This window comes from Psittacula echo, assembly GCF_963264785.1.
Source record: "Psittacula echo genome assembly, chromosome: 1".
In the NCBI taxonomy this organism is placed as follows: domain Eukaryota; kingdom Metazoa; phylum Chordata; class Aves; order Psittaciformes; family Psittacidae; genus Psittacula; species Psittacula echo.
In genome coordinates this window covers 159160597-159183677 of record NC_137735.1, presented here as the reverse complement: position 1 = coordinate 159183677, position 23081 = coordinate 159160597, and the positions used below count along the sequence as shown (strand labels likewise).

Below are 23081 nucleotides of genomic sequence, written 5' to 3'. Positions count from 1 at the left end.
TCCTTCCACTTTTGCATTAGTGTTTGCAGAACTCACAAAGGGAAGCATAAGCAAGGCACTTTCTTCACTCTGGAATTTGATTTGTAGTATATATTCTGTTCACTTTTCCAGACTTTTGTAAAGGCCCCAAAGCAGATTTTTAGCGAGTTTTCACCTACCTGAATAGGATCCATTAAAAGAATACTATCAGGAACCCTTTGTGTAGGTTCTTTCCACATATGTGCACAACCAATTTTGTTAAAATTAAAAAGGTTTTCATTCCATTTTGAAAATAATGTAGACTTAACCACAGTCAAAAATTAATTCTTCGGCAACATCAGGAATAAAAATTTTGCTCTCTGAAATTCAGAGCTTTTTTCTTCATTACCCCACTCAAATGTAACATGTACTATTTAGAACATTTTTTCTCACATTCCATGAAATGATGTTTCCTCACACTGCACTGTCTGATTCCCAGCTGTGGGGTGGTGCAGTTACACCGATAACCTGGCATTACTGGGGAGGGATTAACCTTCCTCAATAAATAAAAACAACAGCTCATACGAAAAATTCTGCATGTCTGGACGTAAGTTTCTAAACCAGACAGTTATGACCTTTTCCAAGCCAGCTAAATTGGTGGTGACAGCTTACAATTGTTTGTGTATTTTTGGTGCTTTGCTACAATACAGTTACTTGACAAATTATCCAAAATACAGTCTCCAAAATTAGGTGTGTTTCTGTCAAATTATGGGTGAATGGGAAGTCTTGGGGAACCTAAACAGATGTACGTTTTTGATTTTATTATTTTTACTAAAGGTTTGGGGGATATTTTTGGGGTTTTGGTGAGGATTTTTTTTTAATCCTTTTATTAAATAATCCTGTTCCCAAAGTACTCCTACTTCAGTCTTTTAGCATTAACATACAACTTTTTAGCTGACTGGCTTTACAGTATTCACATGTGATATGCAGGTCAAATCAAAATGGAATAAAACCCCAAATGGATTAGTTATCTCAATTTAAATTTATTTTAACTTTATTGATAATTTTGCACTAGGGAGACTTGAATCTTATGGTTAAAACACACTTGAAACCAATTAGGAACCATATGACTGTATTCTAGCATAAAGAACAAAAGCAATTGACAGTTCCAAGATTAAGCCACAACCACTCAGTTTAAAACAGAAATATTTTTACCTTATTTTTTAAAGGTTGTGTATATCTTAAAAAAAAAAAAGGTGTAATATGGGGAACGACACAATGATTCTTAAAACACAGTGATACCCAGGGACTCTCACTCTCTCTTTAATGATCCACTGCTCTCATTCAGCTGTCTTTCTTTTTTCAAATCTTTACATATGTGACAGCTCTCAAAAGTAGACCATAGACCATCTGGCATTTTCCGAGGTGTAACTTGTGCAAATTCAGCTCTACTGGGAACACAATGCTATCTTCTGCCTGCGTTATAAAAGATACAATAGAATGTAGAACTTATGAGTTGTTTTGAATTATTCATTTTTTGCCTGTATATTCAAGAAATTTTACAAACTCTGCATTTTGTACTACATAATCACATGCGTTAAAGGTACAAAGAAACTTTTTGACACCTCTTTTCTACAGAAAGATGGCATTTTGTTTGATATGTGAACATTCAGCGCCTGTTATATCATTCTAAACAGGCCGTGTGCTGCTACAAAAGATCCCATTTTATACTCTATGTATGAGCAAAAAATTTATTCTTGATATTCAGTAACTAATGCAATACACATCAAAATTTAAAATATGAGTTGGATGAACATTCAGCATCTTCAAATCAGGATGGCACTGGTCACTTACTATATGTTAGAGATTTAAAAAAAAAAAATCATTCCTCATGCAACACAGAAAAATTGCCATTTCAAACATCCACAATGAATAGTTTCAAATGTCCTAAGAAATACTGTGCTTTTTAGGTTAATATGTTTTTAATCTTTAGCAAAACCAGTAGATTTAAGTCAATATTTTATACAGTGCTAACACTAGTGGATTTTCAATAAGAATGATAAATATTGGATTAATGATTCAATAGACTGAATCTTTTTTGATAGAAAACTAGCAGATAATGTAGCTAGTAATAACTGTACATGAATCTGCTGCCTGTGGAAAAGCAATAAAAAGGCAATATATTGCTATAGCATATAATCTATTAGCGTGTTTCACTGCTTCCCTGTCATTGGTTTCCTTGCAAAGTGGGCCTTAATACAATAACTTTTGCTGTTATTTAACTAACTTTACATAATAATTTAATTGTGAGGTTACTATCTGGTGAAAAAATATTCAAGTACCAAATATTTACTTGATGGCTTTGAAGTAATACTGCACATTCCCAGTCAAACTGCAAAATTCTTAGCACACTTTAAATGAATATGCACATACGTATCCACATTGACAATACATTATTTACACCTTGCAAAAGCTATTCTTAGGAGGAAAATCCTGATGCAGGCATTTAATAGAAAAATGTATGTCAACACATGGAAAGTCTCAACCAAAAGAGGACAGTCTAAGCTATCATTAGTGATTCTATACAAAACACAAAAACAAACATACATGCAATACAGACTCCTTGGAGTCAAACTGAATCAAAAGAAAACATCAGGAGGGAGAGAAGAATTGAGACAGCTAATTAGTAGCCTAATCACATTAAAAGCAAATCCAAGGCAGCTTAAACAGATGCCCATGGAGCTTGCTAAGCAGGCCAATGCCACTGGTGGAAAAAATATTTCCCAGTTTTCAACCTGAGTCATCCGACTGTACACCCAGAGAGGTAAAAACACTGTTTTTCTTCGCCTATGACACAATAGTTTACGACATCAGATCAGGCCACAGAAGCAATGTTTTTGCAGGTGGACTAGGGAGGAATAAAATGTACAACTCCTGGGTGTAAAAAAAAAAAAAAAAACAACAAACGACAAGCTTCGGTATTTTCAAATATTGAGAAAATACAAAGTATCATTTAATTTGAAAATACCCTCAAACCTTCTCTGCCTCCCAAAACACCTGAAACCACAATAAGGGGGTGAGCTCTTTTTAGGAAATACAGAGGTCCTGTTTGGGTACATTAATGTTGAAAGCCAAGATCTCCACGCTAATTTGACCTGGTGAAATTGTTTGATCTCACTGGTAGCTGCTTCTACTCTCTGCGCATGGATCACACAGAGGAGACCACGTGCAAGGGAAGTAGCAATCAGGCCTCTGTTTTTTATCAGTGCTTCTTCATAACACCAACCTAAGCTTGAGGGGAAAAAGAACGCAAATGACAGATAGTCATAGATTGCACAGGAAAACCAGGGGCTGAATGGATTCTAGAGTAAAATTAAGGTGATTCCAAATTGCTTCTGGAAATGATATCAATTTCTGAGATATAAAAGGCAACATTTCCACCTGACTAGCAAAAAATCTTACCTTTTCAAAAATACTACAAATTGTATGCATTCATACACTCAGTAACCACAAAATTTCAGTGAAGCTGGGAGAACTCAAATATCTCAGTCTCTCTCCCTCCCCACTTTTCTAACCAAAATCCTGACTAGTCTCTACATGATCTTCAAACTACATCAATGGTTTTCTCTGCCTAGCTATCCAGAATATTAACATTCAGATTACAAGATGTACCTCTGAGTCAACCTGTGAAGTGGCTTTTGTCAGCAATTATTTTTGAATATTTTCTAGGACATAAATAGCATATACTGCAGCTTCTATATCACAGAAGGCATACATTAACTAAATAACAAGGTACCATCAAGGCACAATCTATCTTTTAAAATCAATTTTTTACACTGAATTTTTTATACCATGCTGACTTTACAAGGAAAACAAAGTACCAACTAACAGCATCAACCACCTTTTTAGAATTGCTTCTTGTAAGACATGAGGACACCTTCAAAATGAATACAATATATTATTATGAAACAGGATGTCCTTTGTAATGAAAATACTGTAGTAAAATTGCTGGTACAAGTTTTACAGGACCCACACTGAGAACGCTTTGTTAAAATATGTCTGAGAACACATCCAGAGAACACTGGCTATAACAGACAGGGGGCTGGCAGGGGACAAAGGGAAAAGACATTTTATCCCGTCAGCTCTCAGTTGGTGAAGGGCTGACGCGGGTGGCAAACGCCTGTGTTCGTGTGTGTTTATGGGTTGAGAAGGCAATGCAAGTGCACAAGAAGGTGCCAAGACTACTCTTAAATCTGTGCAAAGACACCTGCAGTGCCTTCCTTTGGAAGCACGGCAGGACCTTACATGCTGTTTGAAGGGTTGCACGGATTGTATAAAGATGTCATTGACATACCCAGAAAGAAGCAGCTACCACAGTGAAGCATGAAAAGCGCTGGTAGCCAGAGGTTTACAAAGTTGATAGGCATTCCTATTGAAAATGTGGAGCGAATTTCTCTTATTTACAAATCCTCTTTCCTGACATGCTTTTGCGAAAGGAAGAGATGCCTGCCGATTTTTCTTTATGATTATCAACAGCAAATTTTTAATCATTGCTGAATTGAATAACTGCCTAACATTTTTAATTACCTATCTTTTAACAATTATCTCAAAATCCAAATATCCTTTTGTCTTCTAATTACCATTAGATTATCAGCGAATTCTCCCTCTTTATCATACACAAATCTTCCCATCATTAGCAATGTTTTTTGTGAGACTGCAAATATTGGCATCTATGATAAACTTTGCAGATAATTTGAAAATTCTTGCTAGATCACAACATAATTAGAAATAAAGACGTTTCACATAATGCAATGATTTTTAAGCCACATCTACATAAAGTTGAATATAGCTCTTACTCTAGGATACCGTTTTCAATTCTTGAGAACAAACAGTAGTAGCTCGCTATGAAAAATCCAGGAGACAAACCCAAAATAGAACATTATGGGTAACAGGCACCCAGACACCTGGGAAATAAATTTCTATATAAAGCTGCAGTCAGAAGCCGGAAATTTTACCACAAGCTTTCCACTTGCAAATTTATCTATCCTTTTTTCTCCTCATACATTCTGCTAGACGACTGGAAAAAAAAATTGCAGTATATTTGCCCTTATCTCTTATAGCATTACAACTAACTACAGCAGTGGTGATCATTGCACAGAGATGTGCAACAACAGATTAACTCACGGTCACCATTCCAACATTCCACTGGCATATTTATGTTGGTTTACACCATTAATTACTACCGAAGCTGAATTTGTTTTATTTAAGGTGAAATGCCTAGGTATTTCCTCCTATGTTTTCTACATAGGTAGCTTATTAGGAGGCATCTTAATCTACTTGATTTTTTTGTTAAATCTTGCTTTATAGTATGCAGTGGCTTGTAGAAGTTTGATCTGAGAACAAAATAACAAAGACATTAAGAATCAGAGAATTCTTTGTTAATTTCTAAAGTGCTGAATTTGATCTATTTCTTTAATACATACAATCAGTAATTTAATAAATGTGAAGACAGTCCCCCAAACAGTAAAGGATACAAAGGGGTGCAAAACCAATACAATCATATCTCACTGAGTAACAGAATGCTTTGCTTCTGGAGCTCTGATTTTCAAAGGAAGGTTAATTAACCACTAGATGTAGAAAAGGTAATCCAAGCTGTTGGCATGACAATTACAGCAGTTATGCAATTAGTACCTATTACAACATATGGTTATACTACTGCATAAAGACACACTGGTGTCCCATGGAATTTAAGACATTAAGTTAGATATTTGGAACAGTTTTGATGCCCCCCACCATTGTGTTACTGGTTCCCAAATCAAATAACAAACATCAAAGAGAAGCTACAAACAACAGGATATCACTTGCTGGGTACTGCCTCATAAGCAGCACAGCAGGATGTACCAGGCAGGAGAGATAACCTCAATGTCATTAACAGCCTTAACGTGGGCAAGTGCACAAACATGTCCTCTTAGCCCCAGCACCTCCTGCTCCCTTCCTCAAAACCCCAGCCACCACTAACAAAACGGACACTGTTTCACTGCAGTAAAGAACATCGGATGGTGATTCAAATAGCTTCTCAGCCTAACCAGTTCACTGCTTGCCTGAGTCAGAAAATACTCAAAGGTCAGATTCATTCTCCACTGACCATATACACTGAGTTTTCAGATGATGAGATTACAGTGTTCAGTTAAACTCATACAAATATACATAAACAGTGGCTCTACTTGGTTTTTAAAAGAACATAAAAGGAAATGCTGGAACAAGCATTTCCCTTCAGGTTCACCGCTCCCTTGATTGCTAGTCCTCCACTCACAGAAGATTACAAAAAGCGTTCAACCTCAAGTGTGAATCTGACCACCTGCTCTCAGTGCTCTGTCTTTTGTCATCTCTATAATTCTAAGTAATAACCAATAGCTACTATTAACAAAACTAACAAGATGCAGAAATAAAATAAATTAAAACAAAAGGAGTAAAACGAGAATGACAGCAACAAAGAGTGGGTAATATAAAAAGGTAGCAGGAAAATACAGAGTATCAGTACAAAAATAATAATACATACATTGATAACTGAGTTTCTGATCCCTTTGCTGCACTTGTTTTCTCTCTAGTATTCTTTCTCGCAACCTAGAGCTGATGCTAAGCTTGGCATCCACTGACATCAGGTATCGGAAAACCAAAGAAAGAAAGACAGAAAGCACAGCTGCAAGGAAAACTGAACAAGAGAAGCAAATGGGCAGTAACCATGAGGAACAGGCTAAAACTTGGGATTTTACATTATTAAAACAAGAGTAGGGCAAAAACATCAAAAGAAAAAAGAGCAGATAGCAACCACCCAGAAGAAGACAGCACTGGAGGGGAAGGAGACAGAAAGGGAAAAAAAAAATCCCCACAGCGAGCTGAGCCACTTTCACTCTGTGAGGGCAGAAAAGAGTAGAGAAGAAGAAACAAAAAAATAACAAGTAAAATCCCATTCAAGCAGTATTTTCTTGTTTTTTACAAAAGAACAGGATTAAATAAGAAATCATTAGTTGATAAGCAATGAAATAAAATAAACACATTGTATTCATACAGTGATCTAGCACTGAAGCAATAGTTCCCCTTCTGCTTGAGGTCAGAGAGGCTCCTGAAGCCTAAGCCAAAAATCAGCCACATTCAGCAATAGCAGCATGATGGAAAATGGAAACTCTGTGTCAGAAAATAGGGCGAGGACTTCAGGTCCATAACAATAACTCTTCATGACCCAGCTTGTCATTACTAGAGACGGGATAGCTCATAGAGTGATTGTCAGTAGGAGAAAAAAGATGTGGAAATGTAGCAGAGAGTGCAGCAAGTGTCCAGCTATTTCCCCATCCTGAAAAAGCAAAGGATTATCACAATGAGAAGCAACATGCATCTGCACCAGTAACATTAAACACATAGAGAAGGGCTAGTCTCTACTATGGATGTCCTTCAGCTAAGGGAATTCCCTCATAGCAAACAGGGTCTAGAAGATGGGTGCAGGAGTTCTGTCAATGATCCACCTGGCTGCTATGCCCACGAGTGGGATGAATGGGGCTTTCCCATCCCAAAGCACTGCAGGGACCCCAGGTAACCGAAGGACTTTGAGCACACACAGGAAGTCCAAACAAAGCTACCATAAGCTGGGTCTTGGGCTGCTTTATGCCACTAATGCACCAGTTTGGCATTAAGATCAAATTAGAGCTCTTTTTCCTTTTTTCAACCTGTTTTGGAGTGCCTTGAAGAGATATGTTACAATCTCACCCCAAATGTTTTTGGGCAAGCTGTACAAAGCAGATTCTTGAGAATACACCTTCAAAGTCTTCTTATCAGAGTCCTTAATAAACCTAAATTCTCTTATTTCCTTGCTTAGATTCAAAATTGCAAGCAACCATGGACTGAAGGCTGCATCTCTGCATCAGAGCTCACTGCCCTTTCCCTTCCCCACCCCACAGGCAGTTTTACACTGAAACAGTAGCTGCATATGCTGAAGAGAAAGGGAATGCTGTATTTCAGAGTGCAAAAATTTATCAACTAAGGGATTAGTGTGCTCAGTTCAAAGCTGAATGTGCTTAACACCTAATCATTGTCACCAAGACTTAGCACACAGGAAAATGTTTTTTACTTACTTCTTATTTACTGTATTCTACCAAAACGATACAGGAAGTCCTCTTTCTGACTCAGCTGGACAAACCCACCCATCCTGGCCAAGCTTTCATACATGACCTCCATTACATGAATTCAATATAGTAAAAAAACCCAAAAGATGCTAAATGAGTTTTCGCCTGCTGCTCACGCACACATCCCTTAGAGCAGGGCAAAAGTCAGACTGCTGGCCGTGCCTGGTGAAGACCGAACTTCCTGTAAAAATGATGCACTTAGTTTCCTGAAAGGAAGCAAAGCATAAGCTGCTCAAACAATTCACAAGAAAGCTCTGATATCTGAGCTACGCAGTTACAAATCTGCCCTGCTACAAAAATACAGTGTCACATCAGTGACCAACAGCTACAAGCATGAAAATTCAGAGAAACAAATGCATTAATGCAAAGGGGAAAGCACCAGATTATCTGAAGAAACAGGTAAATTGTCTTAACGGGATGAAATTACCTGTAAAACCTTTTTCTTTCATCCACAACTGAGTTAAAATTCTGATTCTCCACTCCACTCATGAAACAAGATAAAAATCTCTATGAAATTACTATGCCCAAACTGTTTCAATATAGTAGAGGCGAGTAGCACCTGCAAGTTCTTATACTGCAGAACTGACTGAATAGCAGCAGAAAACTGGTTTTTATCTCTAACATACAGAAAGGGAGTATTCTTATTTCAACATGCTTAAAGGCGTTCAACATTACATATGGAACCATTTTAATTCTTTACTAAAAATAAAAAAAAATATTTCTTCCAACTTATAAAACTATGCAATTTGGCCCACTGAATTTTATTTAGTTCACCCTCTGTTGAAAATACTTCTGAGTAGCATTTAAATTTGGACAAGGCCCATGCTTTGAATCAGTGCTTCTTGCAACAGGGATCTTTTTTTCTGAAAATCTTGTTTTGTGTTATTTAGAAGACATACTTCCCTTTATTTGCAGAGGTAAAGACAATCCTTCTCCACTAATCACCATTACTTATTTTTTGAAATGGAGTACAGACACAGCAGTGAAATCTGTGCTATGTTAATGTTATTCATAATACTGAAAAGTATCAATTTCGAATCTAAAACCATTTTGCAAATAAGCTGAAGGATTTTACAGGGAAGAAACAACATTTAGAATTTACAGTTACTTTTTTTGTCCTTTTACAATTCAAAAGCTTTAAAAAGTCACAGCTGAGGCAGCAAGCTCCTCTTACTCAAAAAGATCCAAAGTGCCGAGCAAACCTTGTCTTATAGCAAAGACAGCAACAACTGCACATGCAAAAAACCTTTCGTCACTGCTTACACAAGCATTCAGCCCCACAAAAGCATTCATGTCACCATGAGCAACAGCAGCTCAACAGGCTGGCTATGGGTGAGCCAAACTGCTGCCTCCATCCCTTTGTGCTGTGCAGCTGTTCCATGCTTGGGAAACATCTCAGCCTCACTTCTTGCATTTCTTGGCCCTGAACAAAAAAGCCCTTAGAAAATCATTCAAACAACTGCCAAAAGGACAGAACTGCACTGGTTTTTATACACCCTTATCCACTCTACTAAAGATTCATGCCATCTGCCATTTTATTTGCACTGCTATGATAGCCCTGCCACTTGCAGTTAATTTCAGCACCCTTTTCTTTACTGTTCCTTTAGCATAAGCAGCTATATTTTATTAGGCCATGCCATTTTCTCAGGCTGCTGAAATTAACAGCTCACAATGGAAACATCCCCTACCACCTTATATTTAATTAGTAATATATTAATTATGACAAAATTCCTTCTTTCTGATTTGTACGGTACTGCCAAGCCAAACTACTCAAAAATCTTCAAAAGTTTCTTTTTAAATACATCCTTTTTATTGGCATTGTCAACTTCAAGTCTTTAAATGTCAACTTTTGTCAGTACTTACAGACTAAGACCAGGTTAATTTCTTTTTTATTTTATAAAAATTAAAATCTCACATTATCATGAAGCTAAGATTTTCATAGTGTGCTGCAATATTTAACAGTTGTTTTGTTTTCCCTGAATACACAGTTTCTTTTCATAATGTTTAATTTACTGTTAATTTTCCAGTAGTCAAAATAATCATTCTAATAAGAAGGTTCACTGCTACTTACAAAACAGCTTAAATGTTGATGTTAACACACAGAAGCTGAACAGTCCTTTATACTGAGGCACTTTAAAAACATTTCCACTCAGCCTCTAAGAACAACCCTGCTGTCATTGCTTACAAGTACATAACTGTAATAGAGTAAGAAGTGGGGAAACAGGAAAAAGGGCTGTTCAAACAAACAAAAAAAGAGGGAAAGGGAGACTAGAGAAAATCATGCAAACAGAAAAGAGAAAGATGGCTTAAAGATGGTAATTATAATAGGGATGGGTCAGTCTTTTTTTACTTTATAAAATAAATATGTGGAAAGGGATGTAGAACCATTTATTGTGAATGGGATCAAATCTTAAACACTCTTCCAAGTTTGACTCTACCAAGATAACCACCACTTCTCTTTCTATTGTATCAGCAATCAATATACTTATACCAAAATTACCATAATTTCTAAAGGATTCTTTTTTTTACTGATCAAAACCTTCATGTGCCATTATGTTATAGTTATTGTGAAATGGATATCTAACTCTGCCTTCAGGTTTTCAGAGCAAAGTGGATTATTCTATAGGAACCTTGCCTGTGCTATCAAACAACTTTTCTCACCTTTTCCATAAGGACCTGTTCCACAAATACCCAACAAACTATTGATAATGAGACTTAAATTTCTTGTCCTATTCCAGCTATCCCAGCAGAATCCCTGGTGTGGATGCAGACCTTATAACAAAAGAGAGCTTTTGCCAGGTTATTTTCAAGGAGGTTATTTTGCCAGGTTCAAGGAGGGAGCACAGCACAGCAAGTGAGGTCTCTCCATTATGCTGCTCTTCTCACAGGGCTAGAGTAGTGGATACTATGCAATACACAAATGGACAAAAACAAACAGTAAATTATTTCAAATTGAGATTGAATTTATTGATTAAATTGTAGGGAAAAGATTCCTCAGGTATAACGCTACCCTACTGATGGGAATCAGAAAATCAAGTGGATAGAGAAATAGAAGAAGTAACAGGCAAAGGGAAGGAACAAGAAGAGGAAGGGAAGGCGAAAAAAAGAACAAGGTAACCTTTATTAGAATTCCTCCTTTAAAATGGTGTTGTGTGTTGGTTGTTCCCTTCAATACCTTTCCAAAGGCAAACACTGTCTTATTTGTTGTAAATACAAAACTCGTACTAGTTTCAAATTTCCAAGTCTTTGATCCAGGACAGAACAGTTTACAAAATGGCTGTGATGAGGACTGCTTTGAAACACGTAGATCTTTCTAACTTATTCAGATGCATGAACGTACTCTGCTAGATACTTTATAGAATGATTAGTGCATAGCCTCACTGAAAGATCTATTCCCATATAAAAATATTTCTCAATACTGATTTTACATCATAAATATGCTATGGACTATTATCACTAAAAAGTCTGCACACAATAAAAAGAATATATACCAAGACAGGGAAATACTTTATAAAGTTATAGTTACAAAGTGAGCTAGGAAATAGTAAATTGTTAGATGAGCTGGTGTAATTTAGTAAAATCACATATATGACAAGGACACGTGCATTACCCCAAAGTTAGCTCCATATCCCGCTGCGCCATCCAAATATATATTTATTTTTATATCACCTTGTGAAAAACTCAGTTTAACCACCCAGACAATCCTTCCCAAGCAGGATGATCCCAAATCTTCTCACCAAAGCTTACTGCTTCCTTTATTTCGAAATTCAAGCAAAAAGAGTATTCTTCACTCACCTCCCTGCATGTCCGAGTTGTGCAGACCAAAAAGATGTTCAGTCTGGTTTGACACTGCTCTTATGGCCAATTTTGATAAACATAATAATCTTTCATTGCTTTTCTGTTAAAACGTTTTATTTTAACTTGGCAGAATGCAGTTAAACTATGAATTTGTCCTAATAAAGAAAAAAGGAAAGAGTACATGCCTTCTACTTGGCTAAGAGCTTTAACTTCTGAAGAAAGATTTATCTCAGAGCTACCCATACTTGAAGGCAGACTTGCTCTTGCTCTGCTGAGGAATGGGCAAACAGCTTATGCTGTCTCTCAGGGGCAAAATCTTGTCCTGAAGATTAAATCTGACTCATAGGCCACATATTGTATAGGCTTGCCTAACAACTTGCTCTACTTGATTTGTCTCAAAAGTAAACTTCATAGCATTTTATGCAAACATTATACAACCTTAAGTCTGAGCTACAAATCAATAAAACTCACTTAAGCTTGAGGAACTTCTGCAAGAGGAAATAGCCTCTTAGTTGGAATTCTGCTCTAATTAACATTAGCGTTGCTAAATCTTACAATTTTCTCTAAACAAGTATCATAATATTTATAGCTTCAGATTAAAGTAATAACATGATAGTTGAGATACTGCATAGAATTTGAGGGAAACAGGTTTAAAAGGAAAAATTTAAGCCTCTAAATTTCACGGGTCCAGACATAAACCTCCGAATTTGAAACCTCTCATGTCAGAATGCCATGGGTTTGCATTTCATGATCAAAAATTACAAGCATAATTTCCATGCACAAACCGGTTTCTCACATGCCAGAACACTACTGTTTAATTAAAAATAGTTAAGACTCAGGTGGCAAATAATTCATTATTCTCTTAAATCAGGCCTCTATTTTTGGAGGCCTACCTCATCAGTATAATGAGTTAACAAAACCAGTATTAGAAATAGCCCAAGTGACCACAGCTGTTTGACATTTGAATGTTTTTCAAAGGGATTCTTTGGGTTTGGATCATGAATAATTATTTTTTTAGGGAAAACAAAAAACCACCAGCACTAGCACCACAACAACACACAAACAGGTCATAGGCTACTGTCTGTCCTTTACAAAAATACCTTCAAAGAAAGGTACTTGTAGGTACTTTTGCACTGCAGATATTACCAGAATGCAGAACAAGTAGTATTCAGACCTACCTTTCCTCTGGATAGCTATTTAAAGAAGAAAAATATTTAACCATAATTACTCGGCTAAGCCTTCTGCTGTGACCATAAGCCCCTCTTCATCTTTCACATTTTTACCAGCAAATACAATATTTGAAAGATTAAAAACTATTTTGACTCTCTAAATTTTGAAGAATTAATCATTTTGATGTACACAGAATATACAGTACTACTTTTCAGCTGTATAAACCTATTCCAGGTGTTCCACACACACAACAGCAAATGTAAAATAAAATTTTAAACAGAAAAACTAAGAGAGTTTTTGTCATGTTATAAGTTTAAGACATCCTCGCCAGACGCAGGCTCCTAAAAGTACAAGTTGCATGATGATACTTCTGCACACTTTGTAATTTGGTGTTTTCTTTGCTAAAAATGGCTTACTGAATACCGTTAGCACAGAAAATAGCAGACTGAAACCACTCTGACTCATTGGTTTTGTAGGGTGATATTTCACGTAGAACACACTCAGAATTTTATTACTCTTCCTCTTTAAGGAACTACTACAAATGTATTGTACTTTTTCCCCTGTTAGAGGAACTAATCAGGAAAAGAACATAAATATTCTTTCCAATCTAGGCAAAACAGCACATTAATTCTGAGACAGTACCAATACAACAAAGGAAAATATTCTGAAATTAAGATACAGTTTACTTCAGGCTCAAACACAGCAAGCACAGTAATCTTCACACTACTTGAAGAATTTCACCTTTTTCTGCTACCGACGATTATTGCCATTCAAACTTCCCCAGCCTCAGACCATAAATTCAGATGATGTTCTGAAAGTCAGAAGTAAGGTAACACAGAAAATGAAAGGCTTCAGGTAATTCTGGCTACTAGTGATATGCAGAACACATGCACCTATCTTACGGTCATCTGGTGCAGTTTACAGTTCTCAGTGAAGTTTGACTACTGTTCTGTAAATGGATCAACAACAGTAAGTTTATTTCTCCACATGGAGTCACCACAGAGCGTACAAATTCCTCACCCTCTGCAGTCCATCATTAACTGTATTGCTTCAAAACATTCAACCCAGAGTTGAAGAGGCTACACAGAAAACATCTGCATCCCACAGCAGCTCTTGTTTATAAGTAAGCAGCTACTAATTCAGCGATACGTGGCTCTTTCCACAGACATCTTCTGCAAACATCGAAGACCAAGTCTTTGAAGACTATCTGTAAGGATACAGCTATCTGTGAAAATGCCTCTTTGCCCAGGAGATGGTGAAATGAAAATTAATTAAAATGCTATGGTATTGCAACAATGAGGTGTGAAATTCCCTCTCAGCTGAGAGGTTTGATCCCAGAAATTCCCAGGGGAAATGAAAGTGGTGAGATGGATACACTTTCAACAAGAAAAGGCCTACCTTTCTGCAGAAGTCTTACAAGCAGACACTGGTAAGAGTGTGTCATCTTTACCCATTAAAAAAAAGAGGAGGAAAATCTAAACAAGCCCAGCTGAATCATCAAGACTCAGATGAACAGTAGCAAACATGAGCTCCAGTTGAGTATGTGTGCACCAGCTGCAAACCCTGATTAGTCTATCTGGAATACTGAAAATGTTTGGTCTCTTGGTATTCTGATAGCACTGGCTTCTGATTTTTCAATTGTATTTCTCAGCCCACTGCCAAAGTACTGTTGTTCCTTCTTCTCCTCAGCTTCAACTGGTGTATCATCAGTAGGAGTAAATCCATCAGTCTTTCACAGGCCTTAGTACTTCTGATGCACAACACACTGACCAGCCTGTAAGCCAACTGAATTCCAAAATGTTGTTAAACAGCATAATTTTCCTTACCACCTTTATGAGATGCTTTATCTTGACTTGCATGAGTACTCCGAATATGCTCTACAACACAGGTAACTTTCTTCCAGTTTATATAATCAAAGTCATAGTTCACTATTTAATGGCTGAAAACTTGCCACAGCATAACCCTGGTAGGCAGCTATGAAGAAAATTAACTCTTTCCTAGCAAAACCAGCAACAAAACTATTATAATAAATCACATTCTACCCCCTGTATTGTGCTAAGAAAGCCAACCATATCCTGGGCTGCATCAAGAGGAGTGTGACCAGCAGGTTGAAGGAGGTGATCCTGCCCCTCTACTCTGCTCTCGTGAGACCTCACTTGGAGTATTGTGTGCAGTTCTGGTGTCCTCCTCAACATAAAAAGGACATGGAACTGTTGGAACAAGTCCAGAGGAGGGCCATGAGGATGATCAGGGGACTGGAGCACCTCCCGTATGAAGATAGGCTGAAAAAGTTGGGACTGTTCAGCCTGGAGAAGAGAAGCTGCGTGGAGACCTCATAGCAGCCTTCCAGTATCTGAAGGGGGCCTACAAGGATGCTGGGGATCAGGGACTGGAGTGACAGGACAAGGGGTAACAGGTTCAAACTTAAACAGGGGAAGTTTAGATTGGATCTAAGGAAGAAATTCTTTACTGTGAGGGTGGTGAGGCACTGGAATGGGTTGCCCAGGGAGGTTGTGAATGCTCCATCCTTGGCGGTGTTCAAGGCCAGGTTGGATGAGGCCTTGGGTGGCATGGTCTAGTGTGAGGTGCCCCTGCCCATGGCAGGGGGGTTGGAACCAGATGATCTCAAGGTCCTTTCCAACCCTAACTATTCTATGATTCTAAGGGACTAGCTCATGCACAGTATTTTCAAAGAATGTTTGCAAAAATGCTTGTGTTGTCAGTCACTTACAGCTGGTTGGGAAGAAGCTAAAAACATCAGGCTTCTCGAGAGACATGAGCAGAGTTATCTAAGGACTTTTGGAACAGTAGTAGTATGAGATCTGCCAGGTCAGAGGGAGAAAGAGAAGTAACACAGCCTAGTTCTATGCTTGGAAGAGGATTAGAAAATCTCTCTGGAAAGAGTTCTTAGGAAAGACCTTCACACCTCTCTTTCTTCTACTGGCCAGATTCCTCAAAGATTTATCCTTTTTAAAGAAGGATCTAAATATCAAATACTGCATTCTTGTAGTTAAGTATTGAACTGATTAAAGTTTTTCTTCATTCATAGGTTTGCAGGTTTTTATACCTGGGCATATTTGGAACATTGTACATAAATCACTTTTTTAACTAAAAGAATACACCTTTCAGATTTAGCAATATATTTTGAATATTTTCCATTAATCTATTCTGCACAATTTCTGTACTCACACACTCAGTTACACTGCAAGAAGACTATCATATTTTCTAGCTTTCAAGAGAACCATTTAAGTTACTTCAAGCTCTGTGCAATATTCTATAGATAGAATTAAAAAAGGCAACTGAAATCACAATAACTGTAAGATGACTCTGCACCATAAATTAGTCAAGAAGGTAAATATGGATTAATATCAAACAAAAAGAACAGTTCTAACAGTAGATTATCTTCATTTTCTTGGAAAAAAAGTCCCAAACCCAAACTACGTAATTTAAGCTACAGAAATCAGTCACTTAGCCAAAGGGAAAAGGGAATCTCCAGATGTTAAAATTAAATAAAGTCATTATTTATTTAACAGTAAATTAAAAGTAAAAATGTAAACATAAAAATATAGCAAACAAAAATATTAAAATATCTAGGTTTACATTTAAATAAAACACAAGAAAGAATGCAATAAAATAGTGGGCACAAGAACATGTAAAATTGTTTAATCCCCACTGATCTGAATGAAGCATCCCTTTCTCTGAAGAACCACTCTTATCAGGCAGGTGTTTCATGAAGGAGAGAGAGGCAATTGAAGCTAGGAAATGATGGATAGCAATGACCTTTCTATCCATAAAACATGGGCATATTTTAGGTATTTAATCTTGAGAATTGGATTATTATTAATCAATTATTCATGACAATTTGAATCTATGGTAGATGTTTTTTGTTTTCTTAAATATCACATAGCTAAGGTCCTGCTTGAGAACCAGAAAGGAGATTAAATCCTCACAAGCAAATAGTGTTCAAGACTGGCGCTTTCTTCCCTCCTAAACATTTCCTCCCCTGCATAACAGCACACACTGATGATAACCTAGTACTCTCTGTAAAAATTCTGCCTAAGTATTCTGAAACCCACCTTTATAGCTTTTTTTTTAAAAAAAAAAAAAAAAGAAAAAATGATCCCCAACCTTTCCCAAAGAACAAAGCAGGGCATTCTAGTAACATGGAGACGCAAAACCACCTATGGCTTCATTCCTATAGCCACTAGTTACTCAACTGCATGTTTTAACATCCACACTGCCTCATTTGCCAAATTTCAGTGATAACAGAAGCAGAACATCTTCACTACAAGCCACCAGATCATACAACGAAAATAAGCAGAAGGTGTTTGCAGATATTTAAAATGCATTGACAAAGAAGGAAAAGCAGATGGAGTGATTCTAAGGCTAAGCTCTTTTGAAAAGCAGAACCTTTACAGCCTGCAATATAATCCAAAATATGTGTGCATCTGTGAGTTGAAAGGAATAGGTCTCAATGTTGCCTTGAATACCTGAGCTGAAAAATATAGAGGTTACACCAGTCTGGAGGAATCACTATGAGAAAGAGACTATCCCTTACTCAGGTTCTAAAATTGAAGGATATGGATAGCAATGTCCACCTTGTGAAGAATAAAGCCAATTTAACACATCGAAGACCACCAAATATTTGGCAGGTCTTCCTGTTCTTAAATTGTCTGTTAAAAAATGTACACCTGATTTCTAGTCTGACTGAACTTCCAGGCATTACATCTAGTTCTCCCTTTGTCTGCTTCAGTTGATGAGTTGTCTTTAACATATTTCTGTGTTTTGTGGTATCATGCTTCTTAGGGACTAGGCAAGGGCCTCTTTACGCCCTTGTTAACACTAAACAGATTTAATTCTAGGAGGTTTTCCACAATAAGGCATGTTTTCAACTACTCCAGTCATTCCTGAGATATTTGCGGTTCTCCCCTGACCCTTCTCCAACTGAACACAGTATTCCAGTAACAGTCATGCAAGCGCATAACAATTAATACAGAAAGGTAATATAACCGTTTCTTCTCATTTAGCTATTCCCTGCTTATATATCAGTATACTGTAACCTTTTGACTCTCAAGCTCTCTTCAAAAACAATTAATTCCTTGGTTGAAGCTTCCCATAAGATTACCTATTTACCCAGGGTATTACGAGCATTTCCATTTGGGGGGAGAGAAGGGATGCTCTAAAGGAGGTGAGAAAGGGCTAATCTGGAGAAATCTCACAATCTAGAAATTACAAAACGAGGGTTGAGAAAAGGACTGCAAGGGCAGGGCAAGGTGAACTGAAAACGTCTTACCGTGGAAAACGGGAGCAGCATTTTATTTTATTGATGTTGCCTGGTAAACTGAGTTCACAAGTGCAAATGAGAAATCATACATAATGAAGTCATTACAGAGCCTCTAACACTGGACTTCGTTGTTGGTGTGCCAATAAAACTGACTGATTAATCTACTTCCATATAACAGCAGGATAAAACAGCTGCAAACAAGGAAAACCTTGGAAATTAAATACTGGAAATATTTATAAAGTGAAAAATAAGGCTAACAAATGAAGTATGTATCAACTGTGGGGGTGGAAAACAATCTGTATGGGAAAAAAAGAAACTGACTCATTAGGATAGTGAATGGCTGTTAATACCTGACAAAATTGAAGTATGCCTTGTCTAAAACAATTTTTAAGAGTTTTTAAATAGACCATAATGATCAAAACATTTTATTTCTAACCTCAAGCTTCTTTCAATATGCAGCATTCTGCAAACTTTACTCTAGTGGGGTAATAGATCTGCTTGAATCACAGCCATTCTGAGCTACGATACTTGTTATTTTAGATTAAATACCCAAGTAATATTGTGACAAACAAGCTTCTCTTTGCTCTACTTGTTCTATTTTTTTCAAACATGAGTTATGAAGTAGATTGAGTTGTAAAACTCCTGCAGACTACAAGAAGTACTTGTAATTGAGCCAGTGTTCCTCAATTTTTTTAAGCAGAACAGACTTCCCTCCTCATAGCCACAGCCTCCAAAAAAAGAAAAGAAGCTGTTTTAAGTTCATCATTTTTGTTTCTTCCATCTAAAAAACATTAACATTAAAGGTTAAAAGAAATTATTAATTTGAAACAAAGACAGGATGGCATCATGGCAGCTACTCAAACATACCTCATAATAAAGCCACTACTACACCAAATTTAGTTATTAAGACCAGGAGGTTTAGAAACTTCCAGCTTTCACTTAAACCTGCTTTTCATAAAATCAAAGGTAAAATTACTAGTGACTCCAGGAGAAGCATAGCTGTACGCACTGAAGCAGTACATTACACTTCGATTTTATCCTGCCTTTGCCCTTGTTCCTGATATTTTTTTTAATACAGCAGCAGATAAGCCTCCCATCACAGACACCACAGACACATACAACTGCATAGAACTGTCAAGTCACTTTACCAGAGACTTGCACAGTCTGCTGCAATTTCTACTACACCTTGAAAAACATGATCTTTTCCTCTCCCTCTTTCCCAGTAGAGCCACTGCAATATGTCATTGTGGTGAACAGAAGCACAGCACCATCCTACTATCCTTGGTTCTTTCCTCCATAGTTCAGGTATGCTGTTAGCTGTTACAAAATAAATCTGCTTTCCCATTGTTCTGGGAATAAGGAAGGCTCTAGGATGAGGGAAGGAGAAAGAGGCTACTCCAAAAGCAGCAGATTCTATATATGCACCTTCCCATGTCCTCAACACAAGCACAAATCAATTGCCTGTTCAGGGGCAGTTAGGTTTAAAACAATAATCTTTTGGGATTAAGTAAACTCTGAAGCTGTTCAGGACAATTCTCCCTCTTTGGAGTCCTTTAAGAATTATTATTAAATTGTGAGATAAATATCTGACATGCTAAATTAATTTCCTGTAGAGGATCTAGATAACTATTCAATACATCAAGGGTATAGGTATTTACGAGGATTATTCAGAAAAAAGGATTAACTAAGGTTTGAAAAGAATGCTCCAAATGCTAACACAAAGTTCACATGTTGAATGCGTAGGTAAAGACTGAAAAATGAACAAACAAAACAAACCTAAAAAGAAAAAGGTAACTCCATAGAAAATCACCAGTACTGACAACAGCAGGTTCAGAAATACGAATTTACCCCACTGTGTACAGTGTAGTACATGTGCAGTGTAAAGCCATACTGACCCCAAAGTGTGTGGTCAGACAACGATCTCCAAGAGCTGGCTCACTGCTCAGCATTTAGTCCATTTGCTTTCTGAATACACCATATAATTAGAGAACAATTTCTCATGCGGCTCCTCCCTTGAGCAACTAATGTTCAAGCATTCACAGAATTTTAAAGTAGCATTAGCTCTCGCAGTTGACAGAAATATTTTTGCCTCAGGAGGGTGCAATTGTGGATGATCTTTTAGACAACATAAGATCTTCAATTCAAGACAGAAAAGTGGGAATAATCTTGCATCTCTTTTAATGTTTTAAAGCATTTAGGACATACACTAGGAACACGGATTTTTAATAGCTAATGAAAAAAATCAGTTCCGTATCTTAGGCCTAAACCTTGTCTTGCAGCATTCTTTTAGTTTTGAAAAGAATAACTACCTTAGGATTAAAAACTCTTCATAAACTTACACCTGACCAGTACTGAGGGCATCTGGAAGCAACTGCTCTCAGCATAGTTTACTCTGCCACTTAAATGTATAACCTGAGAAATCAAGGGCGGTGACACCCAGCACAGCTGCATTCTGCAGCTCATGTGCCTACTAAATATACAGATCCCATGATGAATGATAAGAGAAGAATATAACAATAAGGCTTTAAAATGTAGATGCTACAGAGGCCTACATTCTACTGTACCGCTCCAATCACACCTTTCTTTTAACTCACTGTTTATGCATGCTGACAGGAGTCATTCTGGGAAATAAATGCAGGAGGCATGCATTATAGTTGCAACACAATTGCATTTGACACACATTTAACAGAGTCAAGAGGCAGTATCCCGTTACACTGCAAAGGCAAGCCTAAGTGGCAGCAATTTGCTCTGGAAATACTTACTTCTGATGAGGTCACCATCAGTTCGATTTCCCCAGATGGACTGGTCTTGTATCTCTGGCTGTATACTTTGGTTACTGGAAGGCTGGTTTACGTCTTTATCTCCTGCCGCAGTATTCTCTTGGTCTGCTTTTTCTAAGTCAAAAGAAATTTTAAGGCATTAGTTTCTATGGTATTTTTCCTCTATGTGAACAAAACTCATCTTTGGAAATTTAAACCAAGAAAGAATAAAATACAACTCATCTCAGCCCCTCATGCAGCTTCCTTAGAAATAATTCCTAATAAAGCTTATTTTCCATTTGTTTTCTTGTCTAGATCAAAACAAATTTTCTTTAAGAAAGTCTTTTAGTCATATTATGTTTAATCATGCAAAATAATACTCACCAGCTTTTGTCACCACATGAGACGGCTCAGTTTGTTTATGTTGAGTTACCTTCCACAAAATTTTCGGATAAAAATTTGAATTGCTTTGTCACATAAAAAAAACATTATTTTTTTGCCCACATACACGTGGCTCTGGCATATAAAAGCTACAAGAATTCCACAAACGTCTGTTCTCTATTATTTAAAATTGGAAATAGAATTAAAGACAAATATTGTTGAAACTTCAAAATTGCTAAGTACAAATATTCAGAAAATTTATTATAACACAATCACCTATTTTTTGTTGAAAAAATAGCCTTTAAAAACCATTTCTGAATAAAAGTCAACATTTAGCCTATGATGAAAGGAAAAATTATTTCTTCTATCCAAGTATATACAAGATGAAGGGAAATTTCCATGGTTAGGTTATTTGAGGGATTCTTCAACTTTTTTCACAAGATAGCAGATCTTGTTGTTTTGATGATTTCACCAGTTAACAAACACAGACCTGCATTTTCTCAAACCAAGGTGACAGCTTTCATTCTGTCATTAATGTTTTAATAATCAAATTCACATACACAAATCTTTCTGATCTTGATTGCTACAGGTTTTTCCTATAGGCATTCAAAGAAACACTTCCAAACCTGGAATTACTTTGTTCATTTTTCACAGTGACAGATTATCAGTTTATATCACTTACTCGAGGGATCTGTAAAACACTGCACATTTTGTCTTAAGCTTTTTTTCTAACATACTTGCAACATTTGATAGTTACAGTATATTTAAATAAGCAACTGTTGAGAAAGTCTGTCAGGTCTATTTATTTGTTTCAAAAGAGAAATGTGTTTATAAATCACTTATCACAACGTAATGATACCGTATCCTGTAATAAAGCAATGATTCCAGTCCTGAGACCCAGGAAAAACACTTATTGCTACTGTGACATACTGAAGGTTAGTTTCTTTATGTAGCCAACAGCAGTTTGATTTTAAATCCTAACTTTCTGCCTTTGTTATCCACCCTATTAAACTGAAGCACTGAACATCACTCAAAATAATATATGCCATATTGTATGTATAGTAGCATGTGCCTTCAAGCACTGCTGCTCCCCTTCTATTAATTTCCACTTCTGAAATGTCTAACCCAGCTACCTCTGTGGTACTTCTATCTCAGCCCTCCCTTCCCTCACCATTCCTTCAGCAACATGTCAATATTTCCTCAAGCCCATCCTGAAATGAACGGTTTCACCGGAATTGGCGTAGTTACTAAAGCAATTGGGAAGATACTCATTGACTTCAGTGAGTTTTGCATCTTGCCCTGATGATACCTAGATACTCATCCTACAAAAAAAAAAACAAACCACAAACCAACCAGCCAAAAAAACTGAAACAAACAAAAAAAAAACCAAACCAAAAAACAAACAAAAAACCTAAGAGATGTTTTCAAGCCCTTTGACAGGCATCAGATACAAATCCAACTGCAGTGAAGTACGATGATTCTGCCTGTGCAGTTACGTACTAGGTGCAAATGAGATTTAAAAACGTCTGAAAAGTGTGCTGAAATAGACTGAAT

General features: G+C 36.9%; 1 protein-coding gene across 2 annotated transcripts in view; it reads right to left on the bottom strand.

Moving 5' to 3' along the window:
* MDFIC (MyoD family inhibitor domain containing) overlaps positions 1–23081 on the bottom strand; it is a 52377-nt gene that overhangs the window by 18463 nt on the left and 10833 nt on the right. For both annotated transcript variants that reach the window (XM_080632260.1, XM_080632261.1), the window contains one exon: positions 21150–21281. In XM_080632260.1, coding sequence (XP_080488386.1) covers positions 21150–21281 — 132 coding nt within the window. The remainder of the gene's footprint in view (positions 1–21149; positions 21282–23081) is intronic.